General features: G+C 53.7%; 9 protein-coding genes across 9 annotated transcripts; 3 read left to right on the top strand and 6 right to left on the bottom strand.

Annotated features, from left to right (window-relative positions):
- Positions 1-6: 6 nt before the first annotated feature.
- On the top strand, positions 7-1,221 carry BDP55DRAFT_696862 (uncharacterized protein; the record flags this gene model as incomplete). Its single annotated transcript, XM_060577618.1, has 5 exons — positions 7-459; positions 525-604; positions 672-718; positions 786-1,021; positions 1,078-1,221. The coding sequence occupies 5 exons, from the start codon at positions 7-9 to the stop codon at positions 1,219-1,221; spliced, it is 960 nt and encodes a 319-aa protein (XP_060425436.1).
- Positions 1,193-2,263, bottom strand: BDP55DRAFT_560495 (HIT-like domain-containing protein; the record flags this gene model as incomplete). The annotated part of the gene is made up of 2 exons (XM_060569994.1): positions 1,193-2,115; positions 2,194-2,263. 2 exons carry the CDS (start codon positions 2,261-2,263, stop codon positions 1,193-1,195), a joined length of 993 nt encoding a protein of 330 aa, XP_060425435.1.
- A 2,355-nt stretch (positions 2,264-4,618) lies between these two features.
- Positions 4,619-8,457, top strand: BDP55DRAFT_294836 (cytochrome P450). Its single transcript, XM_060566572.1, has 5 exons — positions 4,619-5,033; positions 5,085-5,120; positions 5,181-5,864; positions 5,928-7,534; positions 7,593-8,457. The coding sequence occupies exons 1-5, from the start codon at positions 4,935-4,937 to the stop codon at positions 8,311-8,313; spliced, it is 3,147 nt and encodes a 1,048-aa protein (XP_060425434.1). The 5' UTR covers positions 4,619-4,934; the 3' UTR covers positions 8,314-8,457.
- A 354-nt stretch (positions 8,458-8,811) lies between these two features.
- BDP55DRAFT_696859 (uncharacterized protein) lies at positions 8,812-10,774 on the bottom strand (the record flags this gene model as incomplete). The annotated part of the gene is made up of 2 exons (XM_060577617.1): positions 8,812-10,612; positions 10,764-10,774. 2 exons carry the CDS (start codon positions 10,772-10,774, stop codon positions 8,812-8,814), a joined length of 1,812 nt encoding a protein of 603 aa, XP_060425433.1.
- Positions 10,429-11,216, top strand: BDP55DRAFT_294792 (uncharacterized protein). The gene is made up of 2 exons (XM_060566570.1): positions 10,429-10,610; positions 10,759-11,216. Exon 2 carries the CDS (start codon positions 10,769-10,771, stop codon positions 11,117-11,119), a length of 351 nt encoding a protein of 116 aa, XP_060425432.1. The 5' UTR covers positions 10,429-10,610; positions 10,759-10,768; the 3' UTR covers positions 11,120-11,216.
- Positions 11,217-14,606: 3,390 nt separating this feature from the next.
- On the bottom strand, positions 14,607-16,480 carry BDP55DRAFT_560446 (amino acid permease; the record flags this gene model as incomplete). The annotated part of the gene is made up of 4 exons (XM_060569992.1): positions 14,607-14,723; positions 14,780-15,541; positions 15,605-16,060; positions 16,139-16,480. 4 exons carry the CDS (start codon positions 16,478-16,480, stop codon positions 14,607-14,609), a joined length of 1,677 nt encoding a protein of 558 aa, XP_060425431.1.
- Positions 16,481-17,727: 1,247 nt separating this feature from the next.
- On the bottom strand, positions 17,728-21,059 carry BDP55DRAFT_771738 (cytochrome P450; the record flags this gene model as incomplete). The annotated part of the gene is made up of 5 exons (XM_060581117.1): positions 20,590-21,059; positions 20,366-20,522; positions 18,786-19,319; positions 18,071-18,717; positions 17,728-17,986 (listed from the first exon to the last, which is right to left on the bottom strand). Exons 1-5 carry the CDS (start codon positions 20,952-20,954, stop codon positions 17,728-17,730), a joined length of 1,962 nt encoding a protein of 653 aa, XP_060425430.1. The 5' UTR covers positions 20,955-21,059.
- Positions 21,060-22,145: 1,086 nt separating this feature from the next.
- BDP55DRAFT_696855 (nucleotide-diphospho-sugar transferase) lies at positions 22,146-23,708 on the bottom strand (the record flags this gene model as incomplete). Its single annotated transcript, XM_060577616.1, has 3 exons — positions 22,146-22,413; positions 22,435-23,379; positions 23,542-23,708. 3 exons carry the CDS (start codon positions 23,706-23,708, stop codon positions 22,146-22,148), a joined length of 1,380 nt encoding a protein of 459 aa, XP_060425429.1.
- Positions 23,709-24,313: 605 nt separating this feature from the next.
- Positions 24,314-26,453, bottom strand: BDP55DRAFT_590092 (general substrate transporter). The gene is made up of 6 exons (XM_060570915.1): positions 26,227-26,453; positions 25,808-26,172; positions 25,648-25,751; positions 25,239-25,590; positions 24,864-25,184; positions 24,314-24,807 (listed from the first exon to the last, which is right to left on the bottom strand). Exons 1-6 carry the CDS (start codon positions 26,355-26,357, stop codon positions 24,407-24,409), a joined length of 1,674 nt encoding a protein of 557 aa, XP_060425428.1. The 5' UTR covers positions 26,358-26,453; the 3' UTR covers positions 24,314-24,406.
- Between the last annotated feature and the right edge of the window lie 596 nt (positions 26,454-27,049).

Below are 27,049 nucleotides of genomic sequence, written 5' to 3'. Positions count from 1 at the left end.
CTCCAAATGGGGGCACATCGAGGCTGTTCAGAACACCGCTCCGTCAACCGTCAACTGCGCCAAGAAGAAGCCCGATCTCAATCTGCCGCCGCCGGCGAGACAATAACGACGACCGCCACTACTACCGCGCCCGAAACTCGCTCCTCCTACCGATACTCCGAACCCGAATACCCCGTTGTCATGGACGAAAAGCGAGACTACAACTACGGATACCGCACAACGACACCTCCTCCACCCCACCCGGCCATGTCTGCACGGATGACCCGGAAGAAGGGCATCTTGCCCGCCCTGGCCATGGCTGTCTTGTTTGCCTATACTCTGTGGAATTACCTGCGTCACCCGTTGAGCCAGACCAGCAGTGGCACTTCTCGTATCGTGCCTCAGGAGCCGCCGGTCGAGGTTGCCAAGAGCTTGGTGCCTTTGGAGGCGCACATTATGAGCAAGTGTCCGGATGCGAGGGTACGCAACAGTCGATGTTGAGATAAGATGTTCAGGTTAGGGATGCTGATGCTAGATGTGTATAGGATTGCTTGAGAGATTTGGTTCTGCCTACCATGGTCAAGTCACTAGACAAGGTCAATTTTACCTTGTCGTACATCGGCACGTAAGTAATCACTCTACGGCTCTTCCGCTGCTCCATGAAACTGGGACTGACGAAATGCGCTATCCAGACCGACCGAGAACGACGGCGTAGACTGCAAGCACGGCCCTGCCGAGTGTATGTTTGCTCCTCTACAGATTCCATGTAGCGCACCTGGCATCCGAACGCTAACTTCTTCCAACAGGCATGGGAAACATCATTGAGCTTTGCGCCATTCACCTCTACCCCGATCCCAAGATCAACCTCGGCTTTACCATGTGCCTCACTCGCGAATACAGCGCCATCCCTGACCGTACTCTGGTCGAGGACTGCGCTCTGGAGCACGCCATCGACATCCAGGCTCTCGACGACTGCGCTACTCTGGATGACGGAGGCTTCGGTGTTGGTATGCTGCGTGACAGCGTCCGCCGGAGTAAGGATGTAAGTTCTGGTCTACACTTCCCTCATATCTGATCTATGTCTAATCGACTATCCAGGCCGGCGTCACCAAGAGCTGTACCGTCAGGCTCAACGAGGAGATTTACTGTATCCGGGACGGCGGCGAGTGGAAGGACTGCCCGCACGGCGCGGGCCCCAACGATCTTGTCATCGCTATTGAGAAGCTGTACCGTTCTGCTTAGAGCTCTTAAGAGGCTCGTACACTTCTGTCCATAGGTCGCTAGCTTCGCCAAGTGTGTAACTTAGTGCAATACCATCCATGCCCGTGTCCTCGTCTCCCTTCATGATCTTGAGCGTCTCCATGATGCTGTCGAGCCCAACCGCCTTGCCGACGGCCTGTGTGGCGCCGGCTTCCAGCTGCACGTGCACAATGTGAATGTGGAAGTGGTAGTACGTAGGCTGGTAGTGGACGTAGAGCTTGAGCTGGTCGATCTCGATATCGGGGTACTGATTCACGGTCGCCGCCAACAACTTGGCCTTCATGTGCTGCAGCCAAGGGATGTGCTTCTTGCGGAGGTCGCGCAGGGACCAGATGTCGCGTCGCTCGACGAGGGCTAGCAAGTGAAGCCCCTCCATCGTCTTGCGGTCCCAGTTCAGATCCGGGATGAGGAGGAATCCTTCGTCGCCTTGGGTGCCGAGCTCGGTGCGGTAGATTACGTCTTCGACTTCTGTGCGGCCCTCGATGATGTTGAAGACCCAGTCCAGCCGGCCCTCGCCGCGCTTGCGTTGCATGTAGGGGCGGATGTGCGAGGCGTAGAGCTCTGGGGTTTCGGTTACGAAGCGGACGCCTTGTTTGCTGTATTTCTTGATGTGGGAAGCGGTGCAGGGGTAGATTAGGTTGATTTTGAGGTCGGCGAGGGAAGGGTCGGGTGTCGCTTTGGAGGAGGAGGGGGCGCCGCTGCTGGCGAGGTACCAGTGGTATATATCGTTTGCGCCGAGGTTCGTGATGGAGGAGAGGGTTGTCGGGGTTGCGGCTAGGTAGGACGGGTCGGTTGGGAAGGGAGCGCGTTCGAGGATTAGGAGGGCCGGATTGGAGTCAATTGTTCCTAGGAGGGAAGTGCGGCGGCCTGCTTGGTCTGGCAAGGCATCGTCGGTGTCAGTTCAGCGTCGGTTTGGTGGGTTGTGGTGGTGGCAGGAGTGTGGGTAGACCGTACCTTGGTTGAGGACGCGTTCGAGCTTGAATCTTGGGATGAGCGCCTCGGCGTTTGCTTTGACGTCTGCCATGGCGTCGATTGGAGCTGTGACCGAGAGTTTGAGAGTTTTTGAGAATATGAGCGGGCAACTGGAGGCAGGTTATATCGTATGGCGAGGGAGTTGACGACGGAAAAGCCTTGCGGGATCAGCGTCCGGGTTGATATGACCGAAAGGCAGGAGCACCTCAAGTTCTGACCCCGCCACGGCGTTACCCCGCGGTGGGGCACCAGCTCCTGCCCTTGCCGCCGATGTCCGTCGTCCGTCGTGCCTGCCTCCGGGCTCCTGGATTTGTGAGGCAGGTGCACAAGGCGTCTTGACGGCTCTGGCGAGGTTGAATTCATAATTTCCCAGTCATCTGTTCATCCCATCATCATTCCATTCCTTCGATTGATTGCATACTGTCGAAATACACATAGAGTGATCATCATCCACAAATGTGACTATCCACATCTTACACAGATAAGGCACTTCTGCCTCTTCTGCCTCTTCTGCCCCTTCTGCCTCTTCTGTCTGTTCTACTTCTACGCAAGTTCTCTTCCATAATCAAGGTACTGCGGTGCCATTATAGAGCCAAGTTTCAAAGCTTATTGTGTACATCCACTAGGCCATCGCAGTCCACGCGACCCAAGATCGAGATCGAGTAGCGGCCCGTCCTAAGCCGCTCCGGAGCTCAAGTCTATCCGACTCCTATTATCCCAACTCCCGACTCCCGGGCCTGGTCCACACAGAATCAACACGGCCGTGAAGATTGATGGAGCCAACATCAATGTCAATGCACTGGCGGAGACAACTCTAAACATCAATTCCATGCGGATACAAATTGGTTGCGTTACGAAATACTCGTAAATTTCATTCGACAAATTGCGACTGAGAGAAGGGGGGCCAGCCAGTCAGCTGTATCTCCGCGTTTTCGGTCTTTTCGCCTCGGGAAATTCGCGCCTTTCTCTCGGCGGCGGCGCAGCGCGACGGAAAAGCACGAATCGCTCGCCAGCTTGCCAACCTCCCACACTGCTCAAGGTGCACTACCCGACAGTCTGTTGGCTGTGTAACACAGCAATCCTCTCGTGCGACGAGCGCCATTATCGGGCACAACCTTTTCTACGCTCATGATGATACTTCGGATTAACTCCACAGCGCATAGGCACTGCGAGAGAAAGCCTCAAACTCCACAAAAACAGAACAGAGTTCAGGGCCGGGAAACAAGAATTAGCGGAGTAATCCACCCCAGCGCGGGCCTGTCCGCCGCCAATCGCTGCATCATAAGAGTCTATCGACCGGAGGGTCGGCGTTGCAAACCCGCCGAACTCTATTCGCCCGCTCCGGTTGTAACTCCCGGGCCACTCAAGTTTGACGGTTCACGACTCAAACGTCTTGGCTCTCCCAGATGCAAGAAAAATACAGCATCGGTCGAATGACAAGTGTCCTCCAAACACACGTATCGGCCTCGGGGAACTGTTCAACAGTGCGTCGCGGCTTGCAAAGGCGCCCGAGAGGGACACTCAGTACAACCCACCGCAGAAGATGAATGTCACCGCAGGCAGGCAGCACGACGCGAGCAGAGACACGATTACTGCGTACCCAGTATTTGGTGTCTTAGAGCTTAGCCACTGGGGGTACGGAGTATTCGTATGCCAAACATTCCCACTCGCTGTCATCTCTAGCGTAGTTGGGAGACCCCGGCCACTTTACACAGAAGCTAGGCCTATTGTGCCTTTCTGTAAAGCCCAAGCTACAATCTCTGCCTGTAGAGGTAGGTGGCTATGCGGTCTGGGCTACGAGTATGCGTCCCAGCCAACAGTCTCGATAGGCATTTCCAACCAACTGCTGCAGCAGTGCAGGTAAACATCCTTCGTTTCGTGCCGCTATCCGTACCTACAAAGGTACTTCACAACCGGGGCAAGACACCGAATAGCATCGATAACTGGCCAAAAGATTGACTAGCCACAGGTAATGGACTCGTCCTTCGAAACTTACGAGCTTCTCGTCTCCGACCAACACCCCTGGCGCTATATTCGGACCAACGTACATATCGACCCGCCCGCCCGCTTGCCATCTGTGCCATCCTCATTCTCCTCTCAAAATACGATCTCTGAACATCTTTTCCTCCACATCATCCTACCATATCCCCTTGCTGCCCTATCGTGCTAGCGTTCCCACCTGGATTGTGAAAAGTAGGGACCTCGACGCTACACTACTAAATATCAAAAGGCCGTCGGCCATTAGCCTTGACGCTGATCACTTGGGACCATTTGAGAAGGTGGGAATTCACCGAGTTGTTCCACAGTTCCACACCCATCTCCCTTTCTCTACCTCTCCACCCCGCGACAACTTCGGGATATTGCTGTGCCCTTGACACAGCCTCGTTCTAGACACTCGACTTGAATCTCGGGCGTCACCTAGAAGTACAAATTGGGCGCTGTCCCTTCGTCTGTCTGGCCTACCTAGAACCCATCTTCCGTATCTAAAATCATACGACGCCAAACGCCAGTCAAACATGGCCGGCAAAGAGGAGGTGCCCATACCCGAACCTAGAGGTCTTCCCTTTCTTGGCCACATTGCCGAATTCAACCCTGAAAATCCATTGAACGACCTGCATCGGTTGGCTGACACGTATGATGAGCCATTGACTTCTCTTCACGCCAATTGAATATTGGATCAATTTTGCTGAACTTTCCTTGTAGGCGAGGTTTACCGGCTGCGAATGCCAGGGCTGACTGTGGTTTTCGTTTCGACAAATGCCCTCGTCAATGAAGTGTGCGATGAAAGTCGCTTCCAAAAGTCTTTGAACAATGTTCTCCGTGTAAGAAAGATCAATTCCTCGGGCGTCAGGCAAAGCTAATCTTTCCTGCAGGAAGTCAGACACGTCGCCAACGATGGCCTCTTCACCGTAAGAAACCCCTTCCACGCTTAGCAACCATAGCAACTCTTTCGTTAATAAACTCTCAAGGCTAAACCAGATGAACCCAACTGGGGTATCGCCCACAGAATCTTAATCCCAGCCTTCGGCCCCGTCACCATTCGCGGCATGTTTGATGAAATGGCCGATGTCGCCTCCCAAATGGCCATGAAATGGGCCCGCCACGGTAGCCAGACCCCGATCCGCGTTACTGACGACTTCACTCGCCTGACACTCGACACCATCGCCCTCTGCTCCATGGACTTCCGCTTTAACTCGTACTATCGCGAGGAGCTTCATCCCTTCATCAGCGCCATGGGCGACGCCCTCACAGAATGCGGCAACAGGGACAAGAGGCCCGCGTTTGCCAACTACTTTTTCCGCAGCGCCGAGCAGAAATTCTTTGCCGATATCGAGCTGTTGCGCAAGACAGCGAGAGAGGTGCTCGAAGCACGGAAGGAGAACCCTTCTGAGAGGAAGGACTTGTTGTCTGCCATGTTGAATGGCGTGGATCCCAAGACGGGCCAGAAGATGACCGATGCCAGCATCATTGATAACTTGATCACCTTTCTCATTGCCGGCCACGAGACGACTTCCGGCATGTTGTCGTTTGCGTTTTTCGAGCTTTTGCGGCAGCCGGCGGCCTATCGAAAGGCGCAACAAGAAGTTGACGATGTTGTTGGACAAGGCCCAATCACAATCGATCACCTTTCCAAGTTGCCTTATTTGAATGCCGTAAGCCCCAACACAAGTACAGACACGCAACTTGGCAGTCACACTAACATCAAGACTTTCTAGGTCCTCCGTGAGACTCTTCGCCTCTGTGCCACTATTCCCGCATTCGCCGTCGAAGCCAAGGAAGACACCCTCATCGGCGGTAAATACCCCGTCAAGAAAGGCGAATCCATTGCTTGCCTACTCGGCAAATCCCAGCTCGACCCCATCGTTTACGGCGACGATGCCGGCGAATTCAAGCCCGAGAGAATGCTCGACGAAAACTTTGAGCGAACTCAAAGGGAATTCCCCAACTCGTGGAAGCCCTTTGGCAATGGCATGCGAGCTTGCATCGGCCGGCCTTTCGCCTGGCAAGAAGCTCTACTGGCCACAGCCATGCTGCTGCAGAACTTCAACTTCACCATGGACGACCCGAATTATCAGCTCAAGATTGCTGAGTCCCTTACTATCAAGCCGAAGGACTTTTACATGCGTGCCACCCTGAGACATGGGATGAGCCCCACAGAGCTAGAGCATCGGCTTGCCGGCAGGGGTGCAAGTAAGACCAAGCTCACTCATCGGTCTTTACCGTCGGTCCAGGCGAACGGTGTCCAGACCAACGGTCACAAGACTAACCCAAGAAACGGGAAACCCATCAGCATCTACTATGGCTCCAACAGTGGCACATGCGAGGCTCTCGCGCAGCGTCTTGCTACAGACGCGAGCTCCCACGGGTTCAACGCAACGGTCGTAGAGCCTCTTGATACCGTCCGAGAACGTCTTGTCAAGGACCATCCCGTGGTTATTATCACTGCTTCATACGAGGGCCAACCGCCGGACAACGCAGCCCACTTTGTCGCCTGGCTCGAGAGCCTCAAGGGCCAGGAGCTGCAAGATGTTCCATATGCTGTCTTTGGCTGTGGACACCACGACTGGGTGCAGACCTTCCACCGCATTCCGAAGTTGGTTGATGCCACCATGGAGGAACGTGGAGCCAGCAGACTTGTACCCATGGGTCTCACTGACGCAGCCGAGCGAGACATGTTCTCCGACTTTGAAGTCTGGGAGGACGAGATCCTCTGGCCGGCTCTAGCGGATAAGTACGACGTGGCCGAGGCGCAGGATGGGGGCGGTCTGCAATCTGGTCTCGCCGTGCAAATCTCCAATCCGCGGACGTCAACGCTGCGGTCTGATGTCCAGGAAGCCATCGTATCGGAGGAGAAGATACTGACCTCGCCCGGCGAGCCGGAGAAGAGGCACATGGACGTACAACTTCCATCGAACATGACGTATCGAGCTGGCGACTACCTCGCTGTGCTGCCTCTCAACCCGCGCAGCAATGTAGAGAGGGTATTCCGGAGATTCCAGCTGGCGTGGGATGCGTGCCTGACCATTTCTGGCGACAAGCGGACCGCCCTACCGGTCAACCAGGCCATCTCGGCGCTGGATATCCTTAGCGCGTACGTGGAGCTCGCGCAACCGGCGACAAAGCGGAATATCCTGTCCCTGATGGAGGCGACGCGGGACGAGGACACCATCAAGACGCTGGAACAGCTCGCCGGGGACGAGTACCAGGAGGGAATTACGCAGAAACGCGTCACGGTGCTGGATCTCTTGGAGAGGTTCCCGTCTATTGCGCTACCCATTGGCGCCTTTCTTGCCATGCTCCCGCCCATGCGCGTACGACAATAGTAAGTCATCTCTGACATGTATTGTCGTGTATATCAACACTACTAACTGTCAACCAAGTTCTATCTCATCTTCTCCCCTCCGTAACCCCTCCCAAGCTACCCTAACCTACTCCATCCTCGACTCTCCCTCGCTATCGGGCCAAGGCCGCCACGTCGGCGTAGCAACAAGCTATCTCGCCGCCCTGAAAGCCGGCGACAAACTTCACGTCGCCGTGCGGCCCTCGCACGCCGCCTTTCACCTGCCGCGCGACCCGAAAAAGACGCCGCTGATTCTAGTCGCTGCTGGGTCCGGCATCGCGCCCATCCGCGGTTTTATCCAGGAGCGTGCTGCGATGCTGGCTGCTGGACGAACGCTCGCGCCCGCGTTGTTGTTCTTCGGGTGTCGGAGACCGGGCGCGGATGATTTGTACCGCGATGAATTTGATGCGTGGGAGGAGATGGGTGCAGTTTCTGTTAGGAGGGCGTATTCTCGCGCCGGTGCTGAAGGGGGAAGGCAAGGAAAAGAGGAGAGTGGAGGGTGTCGGTACGTACAGGATAGGATGTACCGCGATAAAAAGGACATATCGGAGCTGTGGGCTAGGGGAGCCAAGTTATTTGTGTGCGGTACGAGGAATGTGGGAAAGGCTGTTGAGGAGGCTTGTGTGAATGTGATTTTGGAGTCTGCAAAGGAGGACGGGGGTGAGGGGCTTGCTGAGTTGAGGGATTTGGATTATGAGGGAGCGAAGAAGTGGTTTGAGGGGATTCGGAATGAGAGGTATGCTACGGATGTATTTGACTGAAGGGGTTCCTGAACTAGTAGGGACAAGGTTTGGATGGGTCGGATTTGAGGAGATTCAAGTTGCGTTTTGGATACCACTCCCCTCTGAGTGTTTGAAATCACATTTAAGTGTTAGTGTTGACATCTTGAAATGGCAGGACATTTCACAATTCTCGGTGAGCCAACAATTGCTGATATCAACATTGCCTGGTATTTCGCGATGATTCCATGTAAGGACATAGGCCTTTGGGTACTAATAGTCATCAGGTATAACCGAATCCAGTCTAGCCCGATGATTCAAATCACATTGACCACCCAAAATCCCAACAGTCTGAAGGCGTCTCGGTCTGCCAAATCCCTTTCAATCCCTCCCCAAGTTTGGGAACCAACACTCCATGAGGATCTATCCATATCCAATGCCCTGATGAAGAGACAACCAAGTGGTCTACTACTCACCTTCACACCCTCACCAGGAAGAAGTACAAGATCAGTCTCCTCCCCTCGAGAAACAACCCAGACTTCAATCAAACAGAAACCGCCTCACATTATCCTCCCCCAGATCCCACGTCCCCGTCAACGGGTTCTTATCCATCGCCTTGGCAATCAACGCCCCTTGCTCATCAACACACGCAGACCGATGCTGCAAACGCCACCACTGCTCCTCCGGCGTGCCCTCCCTCGAATTCGAAATCTCCAACATCTTATTCCTCATCATCAGCGCGTAAAAGAACCGGCTATCCCACAACCCATCCCGCCGCGGATTCTCACGCAGCAGCCGAATCGCCTCGTTGCGCAGCTCGGGTACGCGACACCGCGTCCCCGCAAGGAAGAGAGGCCACGTGGGACCCATGTCCATCGTGAAGATCTCGCCGGGTAAGGAAGAGCGCTTTTGGTAGGCCAACAGGCCGGCGGAGAGCTGGATGACTTCGCGGAAGCGCGGGGTGAGGCGGGCTACGCGCTCGTAGCTGCAGCCGAGGGGGGACTCGAGGCAGTTGGAGAGGGTGAGGTATTGTGCGCGGAGGTGCGCTGCTTGGCTGTAAGATCTCTCGTCTGAGAGTTTCTGCTTGCGGGCGGCAGTCCAGAGGGGCGCGAAGCCGGTTTCCCATCGTGCTAGGGCGTCTCTGAAGTCTTGCCAGCGGGAGGCGGTCTCTCCGGCCCCTGCTGCGACGGCGGACGAGGATGACAACGGCTTGTTGATGGCGGCGCCGGTCCGCGCTCGCTCGCTTTCTTCTAGTTGTCTGCGGATGCGCTCGTTGCATTCGGAGAGGAAGTCCTCGTCGAGTCCTAGCTGAGTGACGCGGCAGACAATGTCGGAGGAGTGTGTCACGTAGTGCTGCGTCACGTCCCACCACCGACGAGCTTCCTGGAGACTGCTGAACGTCGCAGGCATCTTGTGAATGGCGCACTTCCTCCCCGGTCCACCCTGGCAGCACCACGACTCGGAGGAGTATGAGTCCTTCTTCTCTTCAACAGGAAGATTCCCACCCTCGACGAAGCGCCGCTCCCGCCGCCGAAGCACGCCGCAGGACCAAGACTGCTGGATAAGCCGCTGAAACACATGCAGCGCCTCCGTCTCGACGGCCTCGGCGCCGATGATACTCTGATCCCGGCTCTTCTCCTCCTCGCACCGGCGCAGCAGCTCGTCCATCATCGTCTGCCCGCTGTTGATGAGGGCGAAGGCGGCCTTTCGATCGCCGTGGAGCACCTCAAAGCAGACAAAGAGCAGGCAGCAGACGATGGCGGCCCGGAGACTGCCTGTTTCTTCGCGGGTGGCTTTGCGGACCTCGCGGATCGCGCGGCCGTAGTACGAGAGGGCGAGGGCGTAGTGCGGCCCATTTGCGCCTAGCTGAGCGGGTGTGGTCGGCTTCAGGCTGTGCAGGAGGGCTTTCCCGATGCCGCCGACGGCCATGGCGGCGTACCGGACGGAGGCGTGCTGGTGGCTCATTTGCGGGATGGTCTTGGCCCATAGCTGCTCGTCGAAGAAGCCGCCGCCGAGGCGGTCGCGGCGGGAGAGCCAGTAGTCAAAGTACTGGCGTTCAAAGACATTTCCAAAGAGGTTCTCGGTGGGCTCGATTGGGAGGCTGACGTCGATCAACTGGGATTGCGATCTGGGGCGGGTGTTTGCGAGGAGCGGCTTCCTTTTGGTTACGCGGACGACGGATGATGATGGCGATGTTGTCTTGTTGGTGGTGTCTGCGTCTTCTGAGCCGGGGGTGGAGGCTGATGAGCCGCTGAGAGAGTCGTATCCTTCACAAAACCCTTGCCATTTCACGCATCGCTGGCATGAGGGCGTCACTTCATCGCATTTTAGGTGTCGGCGCCTGGGGCCACAAGGCGTGAGAAGCTATTCCTGCTTTCTCTCTCTCTCACTCCGAGAAGGAATACTCACTTGCCTGTGATGATGTTCTGATTAGCTACCATAAAGACTTTCAAGCGAAGCTCTGGAGATGGACGGTGGTGGAACCAGCTTACAAGTAATGCATCCCGTTCGAACCTTATTGGCACTCGCCCGAGTAGCCCGTGGTCTTTTCTGTAAAGCAAACGTGAGAATTCGCGGCCTGTCATTGTTGCCACCATTCCTACTACAAATCACATTGTCAGCGCGCCGCCGTCCTGTTATTCCCTTTCTCTCCGTTTGCCACCAACCAGATCTGTGTGTTCGCTGCCATGCATGTCGGGATGGGGGTGGGATCATACTTGGGGTCCGTTGCGTGTCCCGCTGGTTCGGTCCATGCCACACCAGGTGTACGGGGCATCAAGAAGTTGATTTGGCTGCCGCCGTAGGTGCAAGCAGAAGAAGTCATTGCTCGTCTTCGTTCCTATCTTAGAGAATAGAGAAGAGGAGATTTGAAAATCTTGGAAATTTGCTTTCAGCAGGGCGAATCTCCCGTCTTTAAGAGTGAAAAGCATACTATCAACAAGAGCATTTCAAGGGGAAAAAGAAGAAGTTTGGGGGCCGTAAATGGCCCCCAACACATATTACAACAAGGTTGAATGAATATTGTCCCTCCCCTCCATGTACCACAAGGACTCTCTACCTACCTACCACCACCACCACCCCCATTCCTTCGCGTCTTTCGATTTGATCAGCCTTCTCGGCGTCAGATTCCCAAAGAAGAGAAGCGCCCGTTCAGGCGGCACGATCAGAGACCTTGGATTGGGTGCAACCGGCGCTACTTCTGACGCCAGGGGACTCAAAGGGACCACCAAGGGGAGAGAGAGGGGGGGTAGGCACCGCAGCCGTGTAACTGGCACACGGGACACACCCGGGATCCCGTCCAGAAGCCAACTGCCAGCCTTACCCGCCGTGCCCCATCCATACATACCCACTTAGTCCGAGGTTCTAGTGACGTACCTGTTCAACGTCCTTCCGACGGAGTGCGAGGACTAGACCGGGGGAAGAGGCATTGTATGCAAGTTGTCTATGTCTGCCTGGGGATGTGTGTGTCTCTGAGGTAGCCGTCGTGGACTCTTTCACTGGTTCGCCCGTCAGCATGGAGGTGTGCTGTATGTGTGTCAAGCCCACGACCACGCCCACACCCTCCCTCCCTGCGTCAAGCCAAAAGGTTTGATGCGAGTTTACCACGATCTTGGGTGTTCGATGACGACCGTGAGGCCTCTGGGGATGGGGATGTGCCACGATGAATCACTCAGCCCTAAAGTATGGGCTCTATGATGTCCGCTGCGGGCGGTGCGTGCAGCGTCTCTTATGCAGGAGTCCAGGAGAAGCACCGCCGTTGCGAACCAATCTCAAGATCGCATCATGACTCTCATCATGCGAGGGCCTACTACGCCTTCATTCTTCGTTACATCGGCAGCATAGTTGTCGCGACTACCAATAGACGTTCCAAGAAGACATTAATGAGTTGACATGACGGAGGCACATGATACTTCCATCTGCCGTGTTGGTCATAAGTCCTCAGGAATCAATTTACGGCCGAAGAACATTGGATAGAATTTCTCTTCTGATTCCAAAGAAATAAGACCAATGCCATTTCATACGTCTCAGCCACTCATTACCTCCTCAGCGGGTGCTTTTTGGCGAAAACAATACCGTCCCGGGAACCTGCCTGGCCTGCCACGCATTCGCGATCTTGGCGACGCTGTTCGCAGAGGCTTTGTGCAACACCAGACCTGATGTACCCTGAGAATCCGAAATCTTGGCGACTGATCGACAGGTGACTATCGATTGAAGACAGATATCTCAACGTCTGCCAGTCGCTCAATGAGGATGCATTTCCAACCTCGCCCAGATTATCGCACCCTCCAGTCTCCCACACAATATTCACCATCCCAATCAACAATGATCCAAGACCGCCCGACGTGAACTTGGCAAGAGAGAATGCAGCCTACATATTTGGGATCGAGTAACACATTCAACAATTGAATGCAAAGGTCTCCTTGGCCTCACTCACAAAGTTCCCAGAACCTTAAGACCAACATGGTGGGCCAAGGTAATCTGCGAAACAGCGACCCCCTTGCAATGCCACCATGCGTGTAAGGTAAGTCAATCGCTATACCAACCACGACCACCACACAACCACCGGAAGGATAATAAGCTCTAGCAGGGGAGGTGGTTCAGATGTATGGGAAAAGCAAATCAGCAACTGTGCAAAAGTGCGTTGTACCGGAACGGCCGAGACTCGTGCAGGAGGACACCAAACCTCTTTGAGCCAGCCGATCTGCCTTTCTACGGGCCTGCTTACGCCAAGCCCTTCACGTTCCCAATTCCAGCCGAAGAGTGAGTATCCGTAGATGTTACGCTTCTCGTGAGAAAGGTCTACAGAGCGGCTAAATTGTTCATCTTCACAAAGTCTTTTCCGATTGTCTTTTGGATGTTCTCTTGTTGACGACACAGCTGAGAGGGGGAGTGAGTTGGGAGTTTCCCTGCAAGGCTTCGACACCAGTCGAATTCCCACGAGGTTACTATCATGCTCACCCGCGATCTTCACGACGGGAAAGCACTTTACACGTCAAACATGACCGGAACGATGGGCACCATTGCCGCCATCCTTCACGCCTCGAGCCCCGTAGTCTTATTTCGTTGTCCTTCGCTAATATCTCCTGGACCCTGGTGAGCCCCATGTCGCAAACACACCGTGGAGTGCTAATGCATGGGCGGATTGCGGCGTAGTACAGCGGCGACTCCGTTATCGGTACGTGGACACGAAGAAACGCGGGGGATAAGGGCTGTGTGTGTAGAGGTTACACGGATATGCGTGGTGTGTATGTGTGTGGATGTGGATGTATGGTGTATGGTGTGACGTCTGACTACTAACCTTACCGATGTACGGCTGACAAGCCTCACTTCCCGGCTTACCAACATCGCGAAAGGTGGATGCACTTACGTGCAGGGGGGGTCCAGTGAGCGCCCAAAGATGAGAAATCATTGAGCGAGACTGCACTTAGTCAAGCGGTATCAAAATTGGCAACGATCTTGGTCATGACCGGAACCTGGGGTTCTTACTGTTCGAACCCAGCGGGGGGTAGCGATAACAAGCGGCGTGGGATCGACTGCTCGAGACCATGTAGTCGGGGTGGTCAGCTTATCGAAGTCTGGGAAATCTTTCCCTTGACGTCGGTCAAAGTTCAGGCTAGCTCGTTTTCATCACTTGAGCTTTCTTTCGCGTTTCTTGGATGGGCTGACCGGGGCCAACTTTAGAATGACGTCCATGCATCGAGACCGACCTTCCGAGATGGAAATGGTGAGGTCATCAGCTGATGAAGGGCGCTGGACCCGTCGGGTGAACAACGCTCTTTTTCAAGATGCCGCGTAGTGCGACGGTGGTGACGAGTGCCGCTCGAGAGGCCTCGCATCAGAGGTGACAACACCTCGTGATGTTTGACGGGAAGGTCTATGGGAGAACCCAATTTGCATGACTGCCCGCCTCTTCACGGCTTGTTGTAAGTGGCATCAAATGATGGTTCTCATCACCATCTTCCCAGAGAAGGTGACCCAGGTCCGATGGTGGCCTCGTTCGGTTGCAGGTAGCCAAAATGCTCATTGGGGGAAACTCGGCGGAAGACTTACCCCTTGTGATATGGATGACCGGACTAGATTGGGATTGATTGCGATGAAAGATGCTGCTCCAGGTGGCCTTGATGGCGGACTCGCAGGTCTACTTTGGGCGAAATGGCATCGGCTGGCTTGTATGTCAAGATGAATTTCACACTCATGTCGAGCTCTATGACTGAGTCTCCAACAGAAATGTTTCCGGAGTTCCATTACTAAGACTAATGCTACACGACCTCCATCTTCATGCGTAAATGACAGCAACGATGATGAGACACATCCGACTCCAACATCTGTGTTGATCATGAGAACCAGTCCTTGACCCTCTCGCCCACAGTCGTCGGCTTGGGCTTCTCGGGAGCCCGCTCTGACTCGTGAAGACGGCCAGACCAGAGATCAATCTCGTGAGCGCGAACGAACTAGAGGGAAGTCAGCGAGATATCCTCGGCATTCTAGGGAAGGAAAGAAAACATACCTTGGTCTTGTGAACAATCTTCCAGACGATGATAGGAACAATGAAGATGGGGATTCCGATATACGACGAGACAAAGTCCGAAGTCGACCAGTTACCCGCCAGGAAGACGGAAAACCCAGCAACAAAGACAATGATGGTCGAGCCAATGAAGCCGAACCAGGCCGCGAACGGCTGGAAGGGCGCCTTCCAGGGCAAAGTATCACGGCTGACGCCCTGCACCTTCATCGCCTTGTGGAAGCGGATGTAGCAGAAGCAAAGCGTCGCCCACGCAATCAACCCAGCAACGGTACTCAGACTCAGCAACCAGTTAAACGCATCCGCGGCACCACCAGAGCCGAGACTAAGATACGCCAACGGCCCAAACAACCAGGAGGTAATGACAGCAACGTACGGCACACCGTGCTTCGTCGTGCGGCCAAAGAACTGCGGCAGCTGGCGGTCCGTCGTCATGGCGACAATCATGCGGGAGCCGACCCAGCAGTACGAGTTACCAGCGCTCCAGGCGCTGACGAGGATGCAGGCGTTGACGATGGAGGGAAGGATATTGATGCCGGCTTGACGGATGGCGATGACCCAGGGGGAGGAGTTTGCGTTGCCGGAGTCGGACACGAGGCCTTCTTCGCGGGGGTCGACGATGAGGGAGATGAGGAGGGCACCGAGGACGTAGAAGAAGCCGATGCGCCATGTCACGCGGCGGGCGGCGTTGGGGATGGCTTTGTGGGGGTTGATTGATTCTGCGGCGCTGATGACGACTGTTTCTACCTGGTTTTGCTTGTCAGTTTTTCTTCACGACTTCTTATTTCTAGGGAAGCATGAAGAACATACACCGATGAAGGAGAAGGACGCGTTCACAAAGGCAGCGAGGAAGCCCAGGAAGTGACCAGTCGAACCAGTGATGCCGTTGTAGTCAACCCACGCGCCGGGGTTGTTCCAGTACTTGAACCCAATGGCCTCGTGGTTAGGACCCCCGCCGGCGGTGATGATGATGGAGGTGAAGACGAGGCCGATGAAGCAGAGGACCTTGATGGAACCGCCTACAACCTCGGTCTCGCCGTACCAGCGCACACTGAGCAGGTTGCAGAAGAGGATAAGAACGAGGGAAATCGTAATGACGACGGCGGGCGTTATGTCTGTCCAGTACGACACTAAGATCGCGGCTGCCGAGGCTTCTGCGCCGATGGAGATTGTGTAGCAGTAGCCGTAAGAAATTGCGAGGGAGAAGCCGACGGCCGGATCGATGAAGCGGGTTGCCCAATGGGGGAATGAACCGGCGGTAGGAATCTGGTTTCAAGAGTCAGTTTTGCCGTTGAGTGTGAAAGCCGTAGGAAAGTATCCCGAAGCGAACGCTGTATCACGTACCAAAGTCGCAAGCTCTCCAATACTCTGCATCACACACCACAGAACGGCACCGACGATGATGTAGGCGAGCAGCAGACCGGCCGGGCCGGCCTTGGCGTAGGCCGAGCCCGTTCCGATGAAGAGACCAGTTCCGATACCACTGCAGAAACCAATCATGGTGACCTGGTAGTCGCGCAGGCGACGCTGGGTGCGGCCGTGGCCGCCGACATTGAGCTGGGGCTCCAAGATGGCGGCCTTGTCGTCGTGGTGTTCGTCGGCGCCGGACTTTTCAATGTCTCGGACCGCATCGTCGTCGGCGGCGGGCCCGATGGACCGGGGCCGGGAGGAATCGTGCGCCGTCATGGCTGAATATCCTGTTTCTCAAGGACAGTGACTGAAGCCGGCGTTTGTTCCGTTTGGGGGCTAGGTGCCTATGTTGTTGGAACGAAAGTCGAGGGTGAACAGTCGAGGGGCTATCCGGAAGGGAGGGAACTCAGGACATGGAAGGGCCCATATCGAGATTATATGAAATACCTACCGGCAGTCAATCCCATCTGCAAGATTTTTCGCATCCCTAGGGCGAGACCGGAGGACTGGGCACTAGACAATGGCATCATCGAGCTAGTCGCGGGGCGTTCCTGGGTAGTGTGGAACCATGAGGGGCGAGGATGAGAGGTTGCAGCAGATCGTGAAGCTGGGCGCGTTCACCGAGCTTGGCCGCGCTTCACCTCGGTCTGCTCCGGCCTGGTTGTAGACCTCTGTCACGGTGACTCGAGTACCTCCTACAGTGAGGGTCTCGATGGCATTTCAAATGTCTTGAATTTGACACAACGCATCAAGAAGCACAGTCACGAAGCTTCACACGCCATCCAAACTCCGATTTCGCAGAAAAGCTGTGAGAAATGGAGCGATGGCAATTCCAGGTACGTAAAAATTCTTCCCAAGTTGGCCGAGGCGGGCGGGTCCGGGGTCGCGGAGAACGGGGTGATGTGGGTCCATCCCATTTGCGCCGGCGGTACGGAGGTACAAAGCGCGGTAGCGCGGTGTGGGCGGATCTGACAGAGAATTGTGAGTGGCCAACGCATGAGTCGTTCATCTGAAAATCTTCTAAAAATCTTCTGGAAGAATGGTAAGAAAAACTTGCGCCGAACTAGTGATGTCCGTGAGTGTGACAAAGGGGGGCGGAAGTGGGAGACTTGAATGAAAGGGTTTATCCCCACGTGCCGAAGCACCAGGCCAAGGCGGGATCTTGCTCCCAAGACCGGGAGAGGAACGAGGGGTCCTTGATGATGTTACGGACTGATGGCATACTTGATAGGGAGCACTGGCATCCCTCTGCGTCACACAGACCGATGGAAGTGGAGGTACAGATGGATCAACATCTTGAAGATCTACCAAGCGGACCAAAACCTGTCAAACACCGCATGTCGGCAACTGATCGTGGCATGACATTCTGGAAACATAACCGCCGTGAGTCAAATCTCCCAAAATTCTGCCCACTGTCCAATGCCGGTCTCAAATTGCGCGACCCGGAAACCCCGAGCCAAGTTCTACGCAACTACGAGCCACCTGGGTGCTACCGCATTTTCCTTCTCCGATTCTTCAGCGCATCAGGGTAAAGTCACCTCGCACTTGTGCCCGACAGGGCTGATCATGAAGAAGTTCTCCATCTCCATCATCTCATCCGTCATCCCAGGCGCCACCATCAGACCCCTGCATTCCCGAAAGAGCATGGTCACGGCCAATCTAAGTTCCATTCTGGCGAGCTCGACGCCGAGGCAGATTCGCGAGCCGGCGCCCCAGGGCGAAAAAAAGAGCTTTTGGTTTGGAGTGAGTTTGCTTTGGTCTCGGAATCGCGTCTCATCAAAGCTTTTGTCACGTCAGTCGCTTGCTTCTTTGCGAAAACATCCCCAGCGCACCACGACATCTGTAAAGCCAGTGAGAGATCCTTACCGTAGGGGATCCGGCCATACCTCCGGATCCCGGTGAAGTGTGTACGCTTGCGTCTCCACCGTGACTCCGCCGGGCACAAAGTATCCCCCGAGCGTAGCGCCGCCCGCTGGCACCGACCTCGACAGCTGACCCGGAACGGCGCCGTACAGCCTCAATGTCTCCATAATCACGGCGTTGAGCAACGGAAGCTTTTCCAGCGCATCATCGTCGAAGTTGGGGCTCAATCTCGCGACCTCCTCTTCCAACTTTACTCTGAGGTCAGGTCGTTTTACAACCGCCCAGACTAGATACGCCAGCGTGATAGATGTCGTGTCCGAGCCGCCGATGATCATGCTTCGACTTTCTCTTTGCACCATTTCCTCGGTGAGCTTCTTATTTGTGTCGGCGTTCTTTTTACCGTCGTCGGTTTTGTCCGCATCGAGGGCGTCCAATAAGGTCGCAAACAACGTCCTGCCGCGGCCACTATTCTGGCGTAGACTCTCCAGAGCTCGTTTACCGTAGCTGTCGAGGACAGCTTGTGCGTCGACGAGGTCTTTCGATGATTTGAGGAAAGGTAGGTGGGCGCGGATGATGTGCAGCCAGGGCAGCTCGTAGCGCGTGATGTTTTGGACCGAGATGAGTTCCAGCATCTTCATATAGTCGTTTTTCTTACATCTTGTCATCAGTACGCGTATGCCAGGCCGGGAAATGTAAGGCGGAATTGAGAACGGCCTACCTCGCCCATTTCTAGCATCTTAAAAGACTCCCCGAAACACAAGTGAGCCACGACATCGGTCGCCATCATAGTGAACCACTTCAACACATCCGAGCACCCCCCTCCCTCCGCCTCTCCACGTATCTTGCCCACGACCATCTCAACCTTTTCTCTAACGACGCCCTCCCAGTCTTTTCTGAGCGAAGCCTTTGTGAAGACACTGCCCAGTAGTTTTCTGCGCATCGCATGTTTCCTAGGGTCCCGCATCGCAAAGATACTCGGCTCGCCTCCGTCAGGCGCGTTGGACTCCTCGTACCACGGCGCCTTGAGGAATCCGCCCCCGATGCGATGAATTGCGGTGAAGCCTGCTGGATCTGCTACGGCTACTTCGTGGGGGGAGATGCGGACCACGAGTCCGTAAGAGGCGTGCAGCGCGTGAATGTAATACATTCGCCGACCAGTGAGGATGTGGTACCTCAAGGGAAGATGGGTGAGGAGGGTGTGCCAGGGGCCCGGGATGTGTCGAACGGGGCTTGTGTAAGCTGTGTGAATCGTCTAAAAGAATCAGTTACTGAATACCGATTGAATACAGTACAGCTTTCCATGCAACGTAGCCGCAAGACAGGGGCTTATTTCGACTATAGCTCGACGACAACACTTACATAGGTAACCAAAATCAAGATCAAACCTATGGCAGTATAAGCCAACCCAATTGGGGTCGTGAGGCCTGTGGATAGCATCATGGTAGTCTGTGCTCAGCTCTGTTTAGCCCTGCCCACATCCAGAGGTAGATGGAGTTGAGGTGATGGCGGATCTTAGGCTCCCACTCCAATGTTATCCCAAAATCTGGCGGGAGAGGAGAAAGCGGCTTAGGGGGTCTTAAAGGCGCTGCCTCTAAAGTTCTGACTTCTTTGAACATCGGTCTCGCTCGCCCTTCAGCCGAAATTTTGCCTCAAGAAAGGAGAAAGAGCCAACCAGAATTGGGTGAAGTACTCTTCCCCTCACTTTCTGATCTTGGTAAAAGTATGAAGCACGTAAGAAAGCGGGATATCATTCAAGGTTTAAACCTTGTCATCATCATCATCCAATCTGCTGTTGGGGTCTCAACATTTGAGTTGAAATATCTAGTCTGGATACTTCAGTATCACTAATCACGTTATCTTCAAGCTGGATACATCGAGAGATTGGTCCAGATGTTCGAGGGAAGGATACGGGTTGTCGAGTACCTAGCCGTTAGTGCTAGATTCATAGATTCATTGCCTGCCTATCATGGCCCTTGTAAGGACTTTGGGTAGGGAAGCACGCGATCTGCAGTCCACAGCTCGACTGGCATGAGGGGTGAATGATGTTCAGCAAACCATTTTAGAAGTCGAATGTCTCATCAGTGGACAATCATCCCGAAAATTTAGAGAAATCTATTATCGATCGTAATGTCTATCTATGTCAAGTGAAAATAGGCGCAGATATGTTGTCCCAACAGGCTGTCATCGAATTTGATCACATCTACCCCTAGAGAGCAAGATGAAGAACCGACCTTATTCCCGTATGAGAGCGGCTCAAATTCGGTTGGCCCCGTTGCCCTCCTCAAGATCTCGGGCTACGATCTCCGGCTCATCGCCGTCGCTAAGTGGCGTGTACTCGGACACGGTGGACGAGAAGTATCCCGTCTTGGTGACACTACGGCAGTGGGGGCAGTCACAGCTGCGGCTGACAAGAAAATGCATAGCCTGCGGCAGAATAATGTACAGATGCACGCCCCTAGGGAAGAGTATTAGCCTTTAAAGTTGAAACGTTAAGTTGAGTGCGGATCAAGGAGGATACTTACAAGTCGAACATCATAAATACCGTGCAATATGTCCCCAATACAATGAGGGACTCTTCCCACCTCATACTATCCGTCAAGAGAATCCAGCTCGGAACCAGGAACGAGAGGTGGAAGACCGCGAGGAGGCAGTCGGCCCAGAATATGTTGGATTCGGAGAGGGCTTGAATCGGGGAGCCGATGGCGGCAACGGCATCGCGATTCAAGACGAAGAGGCCGAGGACTGAGGAGGCGGCTAGTGGGAGGAGACCAAGGGCCGGGAAGGCCCTCTCGGATGCGATGCCATGGGCGAGGAGGAGGATAAAGGCCGGTGGGAAGGCGATGATTTCGAGGCGTCGGAGGGTGACGGTTTTGGCTGCTGAAGACATTGTGGTTTTTGGTGATGGATGTGTTTGATTGCTTTTGGTTGCGTTATGGAAGGCGCTTGAAGAAACTGAATCAACATGTGAGAGCTATATTGAATCTTGGGGTTGGAAGCAAACTTATATGAAGACAAGCTCGTTAGGATGATGCCTAAACCACGGCCTCATCCGACGTGACAGAGTGGAAGTACATGTCTTACATGCACGTACATAGCCAAGAGCCAAGCCACCAACAGCCAACAGTCCGAAATAGGTATTCCAGTGTACTTCTTAGTACAGTCTCATGCCCAGAAGAGCGTCAAGCCACAGGGCTGGGAAACGTCCCGAGATCCTAAAAATGGCAAGATGGTACTCCGTATGCCTGGACTTACCGCCGATCTGCATGGGTTCGAATCCTTTTTAGGCACGCATCTGTACTTTGAGTAGTGCCACTTGGCCACAATAAGCCAATTGAGGACGAGGTCGCTGTGGGGAGCTCTCTTTTCCCGGGACACAGGTTGTGGCTGCGTAGAGATGCCAGGCAGACTTGAACGCTGTGCCCGCCATTTGAAAGGGACTTTGGTAATGGTTTGGGGCTCGCGGGGCTGCGCTAGTCTTGAGGTTTTTGCCAAGTAGCCACGCGCGTCCGTTTTGGACACGATCTACAGGTGAGGAGAAGGCTGTGTAACACTTGGTTGGATGACAACCCCAATGCATCGAATTGATATGATGTGGCCCTTTGACATCGTGGTCACCGTATCGTTTTCTTTCTTACAGACTCGGAAAGACGTCTCCATCGTGCCACAGCTCTCTGTAAGCTGCTGCGTGATTAAAGACATGGCCCGAAATTTTCCAAGTACATCGCAAGCAAATGCCTGCTGGTTGCGTGGACCACATTACATAAATCATATGAAGAATATTGTTGCCTACTTACTTACTTGTTCAGTAGACCTGAACTTTTGATTTCCAGTATCCTTGCGAGATTTAAGAGAGGAACTTGCAAGAGCAATTACATTGCCCCACGTGTTGCTAAATGTCTGCCTTTCAGCTGCATTAATGAATCAGACATGCTTCGATTGAACAGTACCAAAACTTAATAAATAGGTATCTAAGACACAACCTGAACTTTCCGGAGTTTTGAACAGAAACAACCGATAGAAGAACTCTCCCAAAGACGCCATCAAATTCGGTGAACTGTCACATCCGACAGGTAGATAACTATGCATAGGTAAAGTGCTTACCAAGTTCCTTCTTCAACTCCTTGGACTCGGCGTCGACAGCATCCAAGTTCCTACCCAGCCAAGCACAATCCCAGAATGTAAAGAGTGCCCAAACTTTGATGATAGAGTGAGCGTAAGCAAAGAGAATCTGGCATGGAATCAAGGGGATATCGGAGGGGTGGCGGAGAATGTGCGGCCAGAGCTTGATGGTCTTGGTCCACAAGACCCAAAGCGCGAGCAAGCCCATTTCACTCGTGAAGAGCCCCCTGGTATGCCATGAAAGTTACAGAGATATAAACAGCGTTGTGTCCCAAAAAAGAGCGAAATTGAAGAGAGAAGCTGCGTATACCGCGATATAGGTGTATGGCATACGCCAGGTGTAGACGTCGCTTATCTGCCTCAACATGCACGGGTTGCTCCGGAACGTCGTTCTCGCCCAGCGGACCAGCTGGCCCCGGAACTTGACGGCATTCTCGTCGCCCAGCGACGTCTCGACCACGCTGTCTTCGGTCTGCTGAAACTTGATCTTCCAGCCATGTCGGTACGCCTCGCGGGTGAGAAAGTTATCGTCGTCGGGGCCGAGACCCTTGCCGCCAAAAAGACCAAAGAAGAAACGCTCCCTGCAGAACCTGTCCATGAACCCCGGTGACTTGAGGAGCTTGGTCCGGTAGGCAGCGGTGCGACCAGAAACGACAAAGACGCCTCCGTCGATGGCATTAGAGGCGCGCAGCTCCCAGTTATGGCGAAGGAGATAAAAGCACCCGATTAGGTTCACAATGGAAATAGCAGACCACTTACCAGGTGTCGTACGAATGACGCGCTTGTAGGTCGCCACCACGCCCATATTGTTGTCCTCAAAGGGGGCTAGCACCGAGGTGATGAATTCGGTGCTTGGCCAGTATACGTGGTCATCAGCGAGGATCGTGATTTCGGTGTCAACGTGTGGTACGGCATGAGCGACCTGACGGCGCTTCGAGGGGTGAAGGATGGCGCTCACACCAATTCTGGTGGAAGGGTACTGTTCCTTGTAGCGCCTGGCGACTTTCTCGCAGCGCCGGCGCATCCTGGCGCCGACGGTGACGATTAGGATGGCGGCGGGCCTGTTTTCGAGTACCGAGAGTATGCATTTTACGAACTTTACGTTACCTGGGTCAATCGTGGGGAGAATCACGGTGACATCTCTGTTGGTCCATTTTGGCCAGGCCTGAACTGGGCACGGTTCGTATCGCCAGCTTGCCCAGATGTTGCAAAATAGGCGAGTGTAACGAAGGATGAAGGTGTATTGGAAAATTGTGGCCCATTCCCCCGCAGTCCAGTCATTGAATGGTGCGGCTAGCTTGTTGTAAATTTCTAGCTTCCAAGATAAAAATATGGTAAAAATGAAGAAGATAAACTGTTTTGGGTTGTTCCGAGGAGAATCTAGTATTGTAGTCAGAAGTGAAGGGGGGTTGGGTTGCGTTCCATTACGGACTTGACCGGCAGGAGCAGCCCGCGTCGAGTTGACTGATGACACAGAACCTTCTGTGTCAGAATTATCCGAGTATTCGGCCGTGTAAATCATGTTGACTTGATTTCAACTCAGTTCGTGTGCTACTGTTGTCGTACAAGTGGGATGAGGATGCTGGAGAGTGTGTTGATAACTCACAACTTTGGATGTCTCAGACCAGCGATTTTGAGCCTAGTTATATGATACATGTAGCATATTGTGACAGAAGTTGAACATGTCTGTTGAGTTTCTAGACATTGAGAAACAATGATATTCAAACCTCAATAGACTCTTTGACGGCAACCGATTTTCATTCTTTCTCGACAATGCCCGTCGTTGAATCAAAGGGGGAACAACACAAGAGGCTTTGTCAAAGCGTAACTAAACTCATCAAGAAGAAAGAGCAGCATAGCTGATGGTAGTTCCCTGTTCTCAGGGATGATGGCACCGTTGTGAGTTGTCCTAAGAACAAGGCTATTGCCTCGACAAGGCGTTGAAGACCTCGAAAGTCTCCAGCATCGCGGCTATTGTTGGACTTCATTGACTCAAATAGGCCAACGAACATCACTTTAATGCGTTTCAGCGAAGCAAGATAATACGTGAGCTGTGGAAGCCTCAAGTATGATAGCTCAAAGTAAAGTCATATGATTCGCCATGGATCGTGTAAAGTTATACTCTGCGGTCTGTGTAATTGATCAATCGAACATGATGTGGTATCCCAGCTGTGAGAGTGAAAAACAATGCGCTTCCAGAGCCTGCAAAGACTTTCGCGCTTAGTGCATCATAGGACGAGCATCCTCTACCAACTCACTTGAGCCAAAATACTTTTCTAACTCGTTTTCAAGCTCTCTGCCCTCGACGTGACGCATCTCTCTTGCCCGTTTGACGGGATTAACCTTATCAGCATGAGCGCTGGCAAAGATGACATCGAGCTCCTCCAGGCTCCGTCCTTTGGGCTCTGGGAAGAAGAGGTAGACGCAGGGGATGATGGCGGCATTGAAGACTGCGAACATGACATATGTCTGGTATCCCAAGTTGGCAAAGGCGGGAGGTGTAATCATAACGATGAGGAAATTAGAAAGCCAGTTGGAGCAGGTGGATAGGGCGTTGGCTTGAATGCGGATTCGGAGGTTCGTGATCTCGGCGGGGTAGAGCCAGGTCATTCCGAGCCATCCTAGTTTGGCATGAGTATAGGAATAGAAAAAACTTTGGCTTTGAAAGGGGGCTTACCGATGGCGAAGAAGGAGTTGAAGACAAAGAGGAAGACCGTCGCGGTGACTCCGTAGCGAGTCTCGAGATTGGGGGCTCCGTTGTCGGCGACTGTGCCCGTAGAGACAGTGCCAGCCAGGATTGCCATCGACACCATCATGCCGAATGCGCCGAACAACATGAGTTTGCGTCGACCGGTGCGCTCAATCAGTGGAAGAGCAACGAGTGAGGCCAAGAAATATTCGGTACCATTGAGAGCGGCAAGGAGTCGGGATAGTTCGGGACCGAAACCTAAGGAATTTTCAAACAAAAAGCCAGCGTAGTAAGTAATTAGATTGATGCCTGTGGAACCATCTCAGTCAAAGCGTCTGATAACGAATGCAATTCTTAACTTACCGCAGATCTGCTGGAAGAATTGTGCAGCAATGCCGAGCAGAGTCCTCCTCAAATTTTGCGAAGGCCCGTTGGTCAGGAGTTCTTTGTATTTGAAGCCTCCACCTTGGCTCTGGACCTCGAGGGCTTCCTGGATGGCCTTGACTTCGAGAGTCACTTCCTCGTCATCGATGGGCTTCCCGAGCAGGCGAGATGTCACTTCGCGAGCTTCTTCCATACGACCCTTCATGGCTAGCCAACGGGGCGAGTCGGGGAGGTAGAGGAGTCCGATCATGACGACGATGGTAAAAAATGACTGGAACGCGACTGGGAATCGCCAGCGGATGGTGCCTTCGAGGAAGTAGAATCCATAATCCTATTAAAATATTAGTTCGTTGGAATGAGGCAGTCGGGGAGTTAAAAAACTTGCCACCCAGTATGCGATCATGATCCCACCAGAGATAAGAGCACCGGAGAGGGTGATGAGAAATCCACGTTGATGAGGGCGGGCGCATTCGGACTGCCATGTTGGAATAGCTGCACTTCGGTTAGGTCTCTACTGTGAGAAAGCAAAATGGCACGGCTAATCTTACTTGATGTGACCATTCCATTTCCAACGCCACCAATAATCCTGCCGGCGGAGAAAAGACCGTATTCGTGAGCCCCAGCCTGCAGAATCGTTCCGAAAATCATGATGGCGCTACCCCAGAACGTAGACGACTTGCGTCCCCAGGTCTCTCCGTAGAAAAGAATCAGGAAAGCTCCCAAGAAGCATCCAATCTGATAGACGGCGACGGCTGCAGCTTGTGTATTTGGATCGCCAGTGCACTGGCTGTAGTCTCGCTGAGTATTTTCGGGGTAGTCGAGCCAGCACAGAGCGTTCGACTGGTCCAGGGGCGTCATCAAGGTGATGCTCCTCTGGAAGTCGTCGAGAGTGAGAAGCGAACTGAGGACACCTCTGGAACGAATGTTAGATTTAGTTTTCTTGAAACTCGGTGCAAGAGACACTTACTGATCATAACCAAACATCAGGAATCCGCAGGACGCAATAAATCCGATACTCCAGTTGAGCACTTTGCCCTCGAGGCGCTTCCCACGAAATCCCCACTCTGGCAGGTTACCCATCTTGGCAAACATGCCCATCAAACCTGAGGGGGACTTTGATTTCTGGTCGACGGCGCGACTGCTGTCGTCCGACGAAGGCGTTCGGCTGCCGCTGTGGCTGGGCTGCTCGCGCTTCTCCTGTTTCTCGGTCATATTGGGCTCGAGAGCCGTGCTGTGTTCAGCCATGTTAATCCAGATACCGAATCGAGTCAAGAACTCGGAAAGTACATGTAGTGGTGGTCGATCACTCGAAGCTTGGAAGGTCTTGGAGGAAGCGTGGATGCAGGACGTGCGTGCAGCTTTGTACTCGCTCACCTCTCACCCTTGGCTCATTTTCTTGACCAACATCGTGGGCCTCCGATAAAACAGTACTTGGTGAAGGATGCCTTGGCTGAGGTCATTTTGGGAATTTGGGAAGCTGATAGACGAACGAGAGATGCCGATATGGAGTCTTTGCGGCTTGGAGGAACCAACGCTACCCACCCTTTTTCTCCGGATTGATGTCTTGGTTGTGGTCAAGCGACTTTGATTGATTTTCTCCAGTCAACTGCAGGAAACGGCCCGAATCCACGTCTTCGGTTGGCGGATCAAATGGATTTTTCACGACCTTACTGTTGTTTTGAAGAAGTTTTCACCCTCATGTCTTCATCCATCCGTCAGAGACTGGGGCAGACCTGGCTTAGGGCTATGTGAGAGTTGTTCTTCAAAAAATTTGCACTCCAGTCGAAACT

The sequence above is a fragment of the Colletotrichum godetiae genome (assembly GCF_030913485.1).
Source record: "Colletotrichum godetiae strain CBS 193.32 chromosome Unknown BDP55scaffold_47, whole genome shotgun sequence".
NCBI classification, from domain to species: Eukaryota; Fungi; Ascomycota; class Sordariomycetes; order Glomerellales; family Glomerellaceae; genus Colletotrichum; species Colletotrichum godetiae.
Note: the sequence above shows the minus strand (reverse complement) of the source record. Positions and strands in the feature narration are given on the sequence as shown.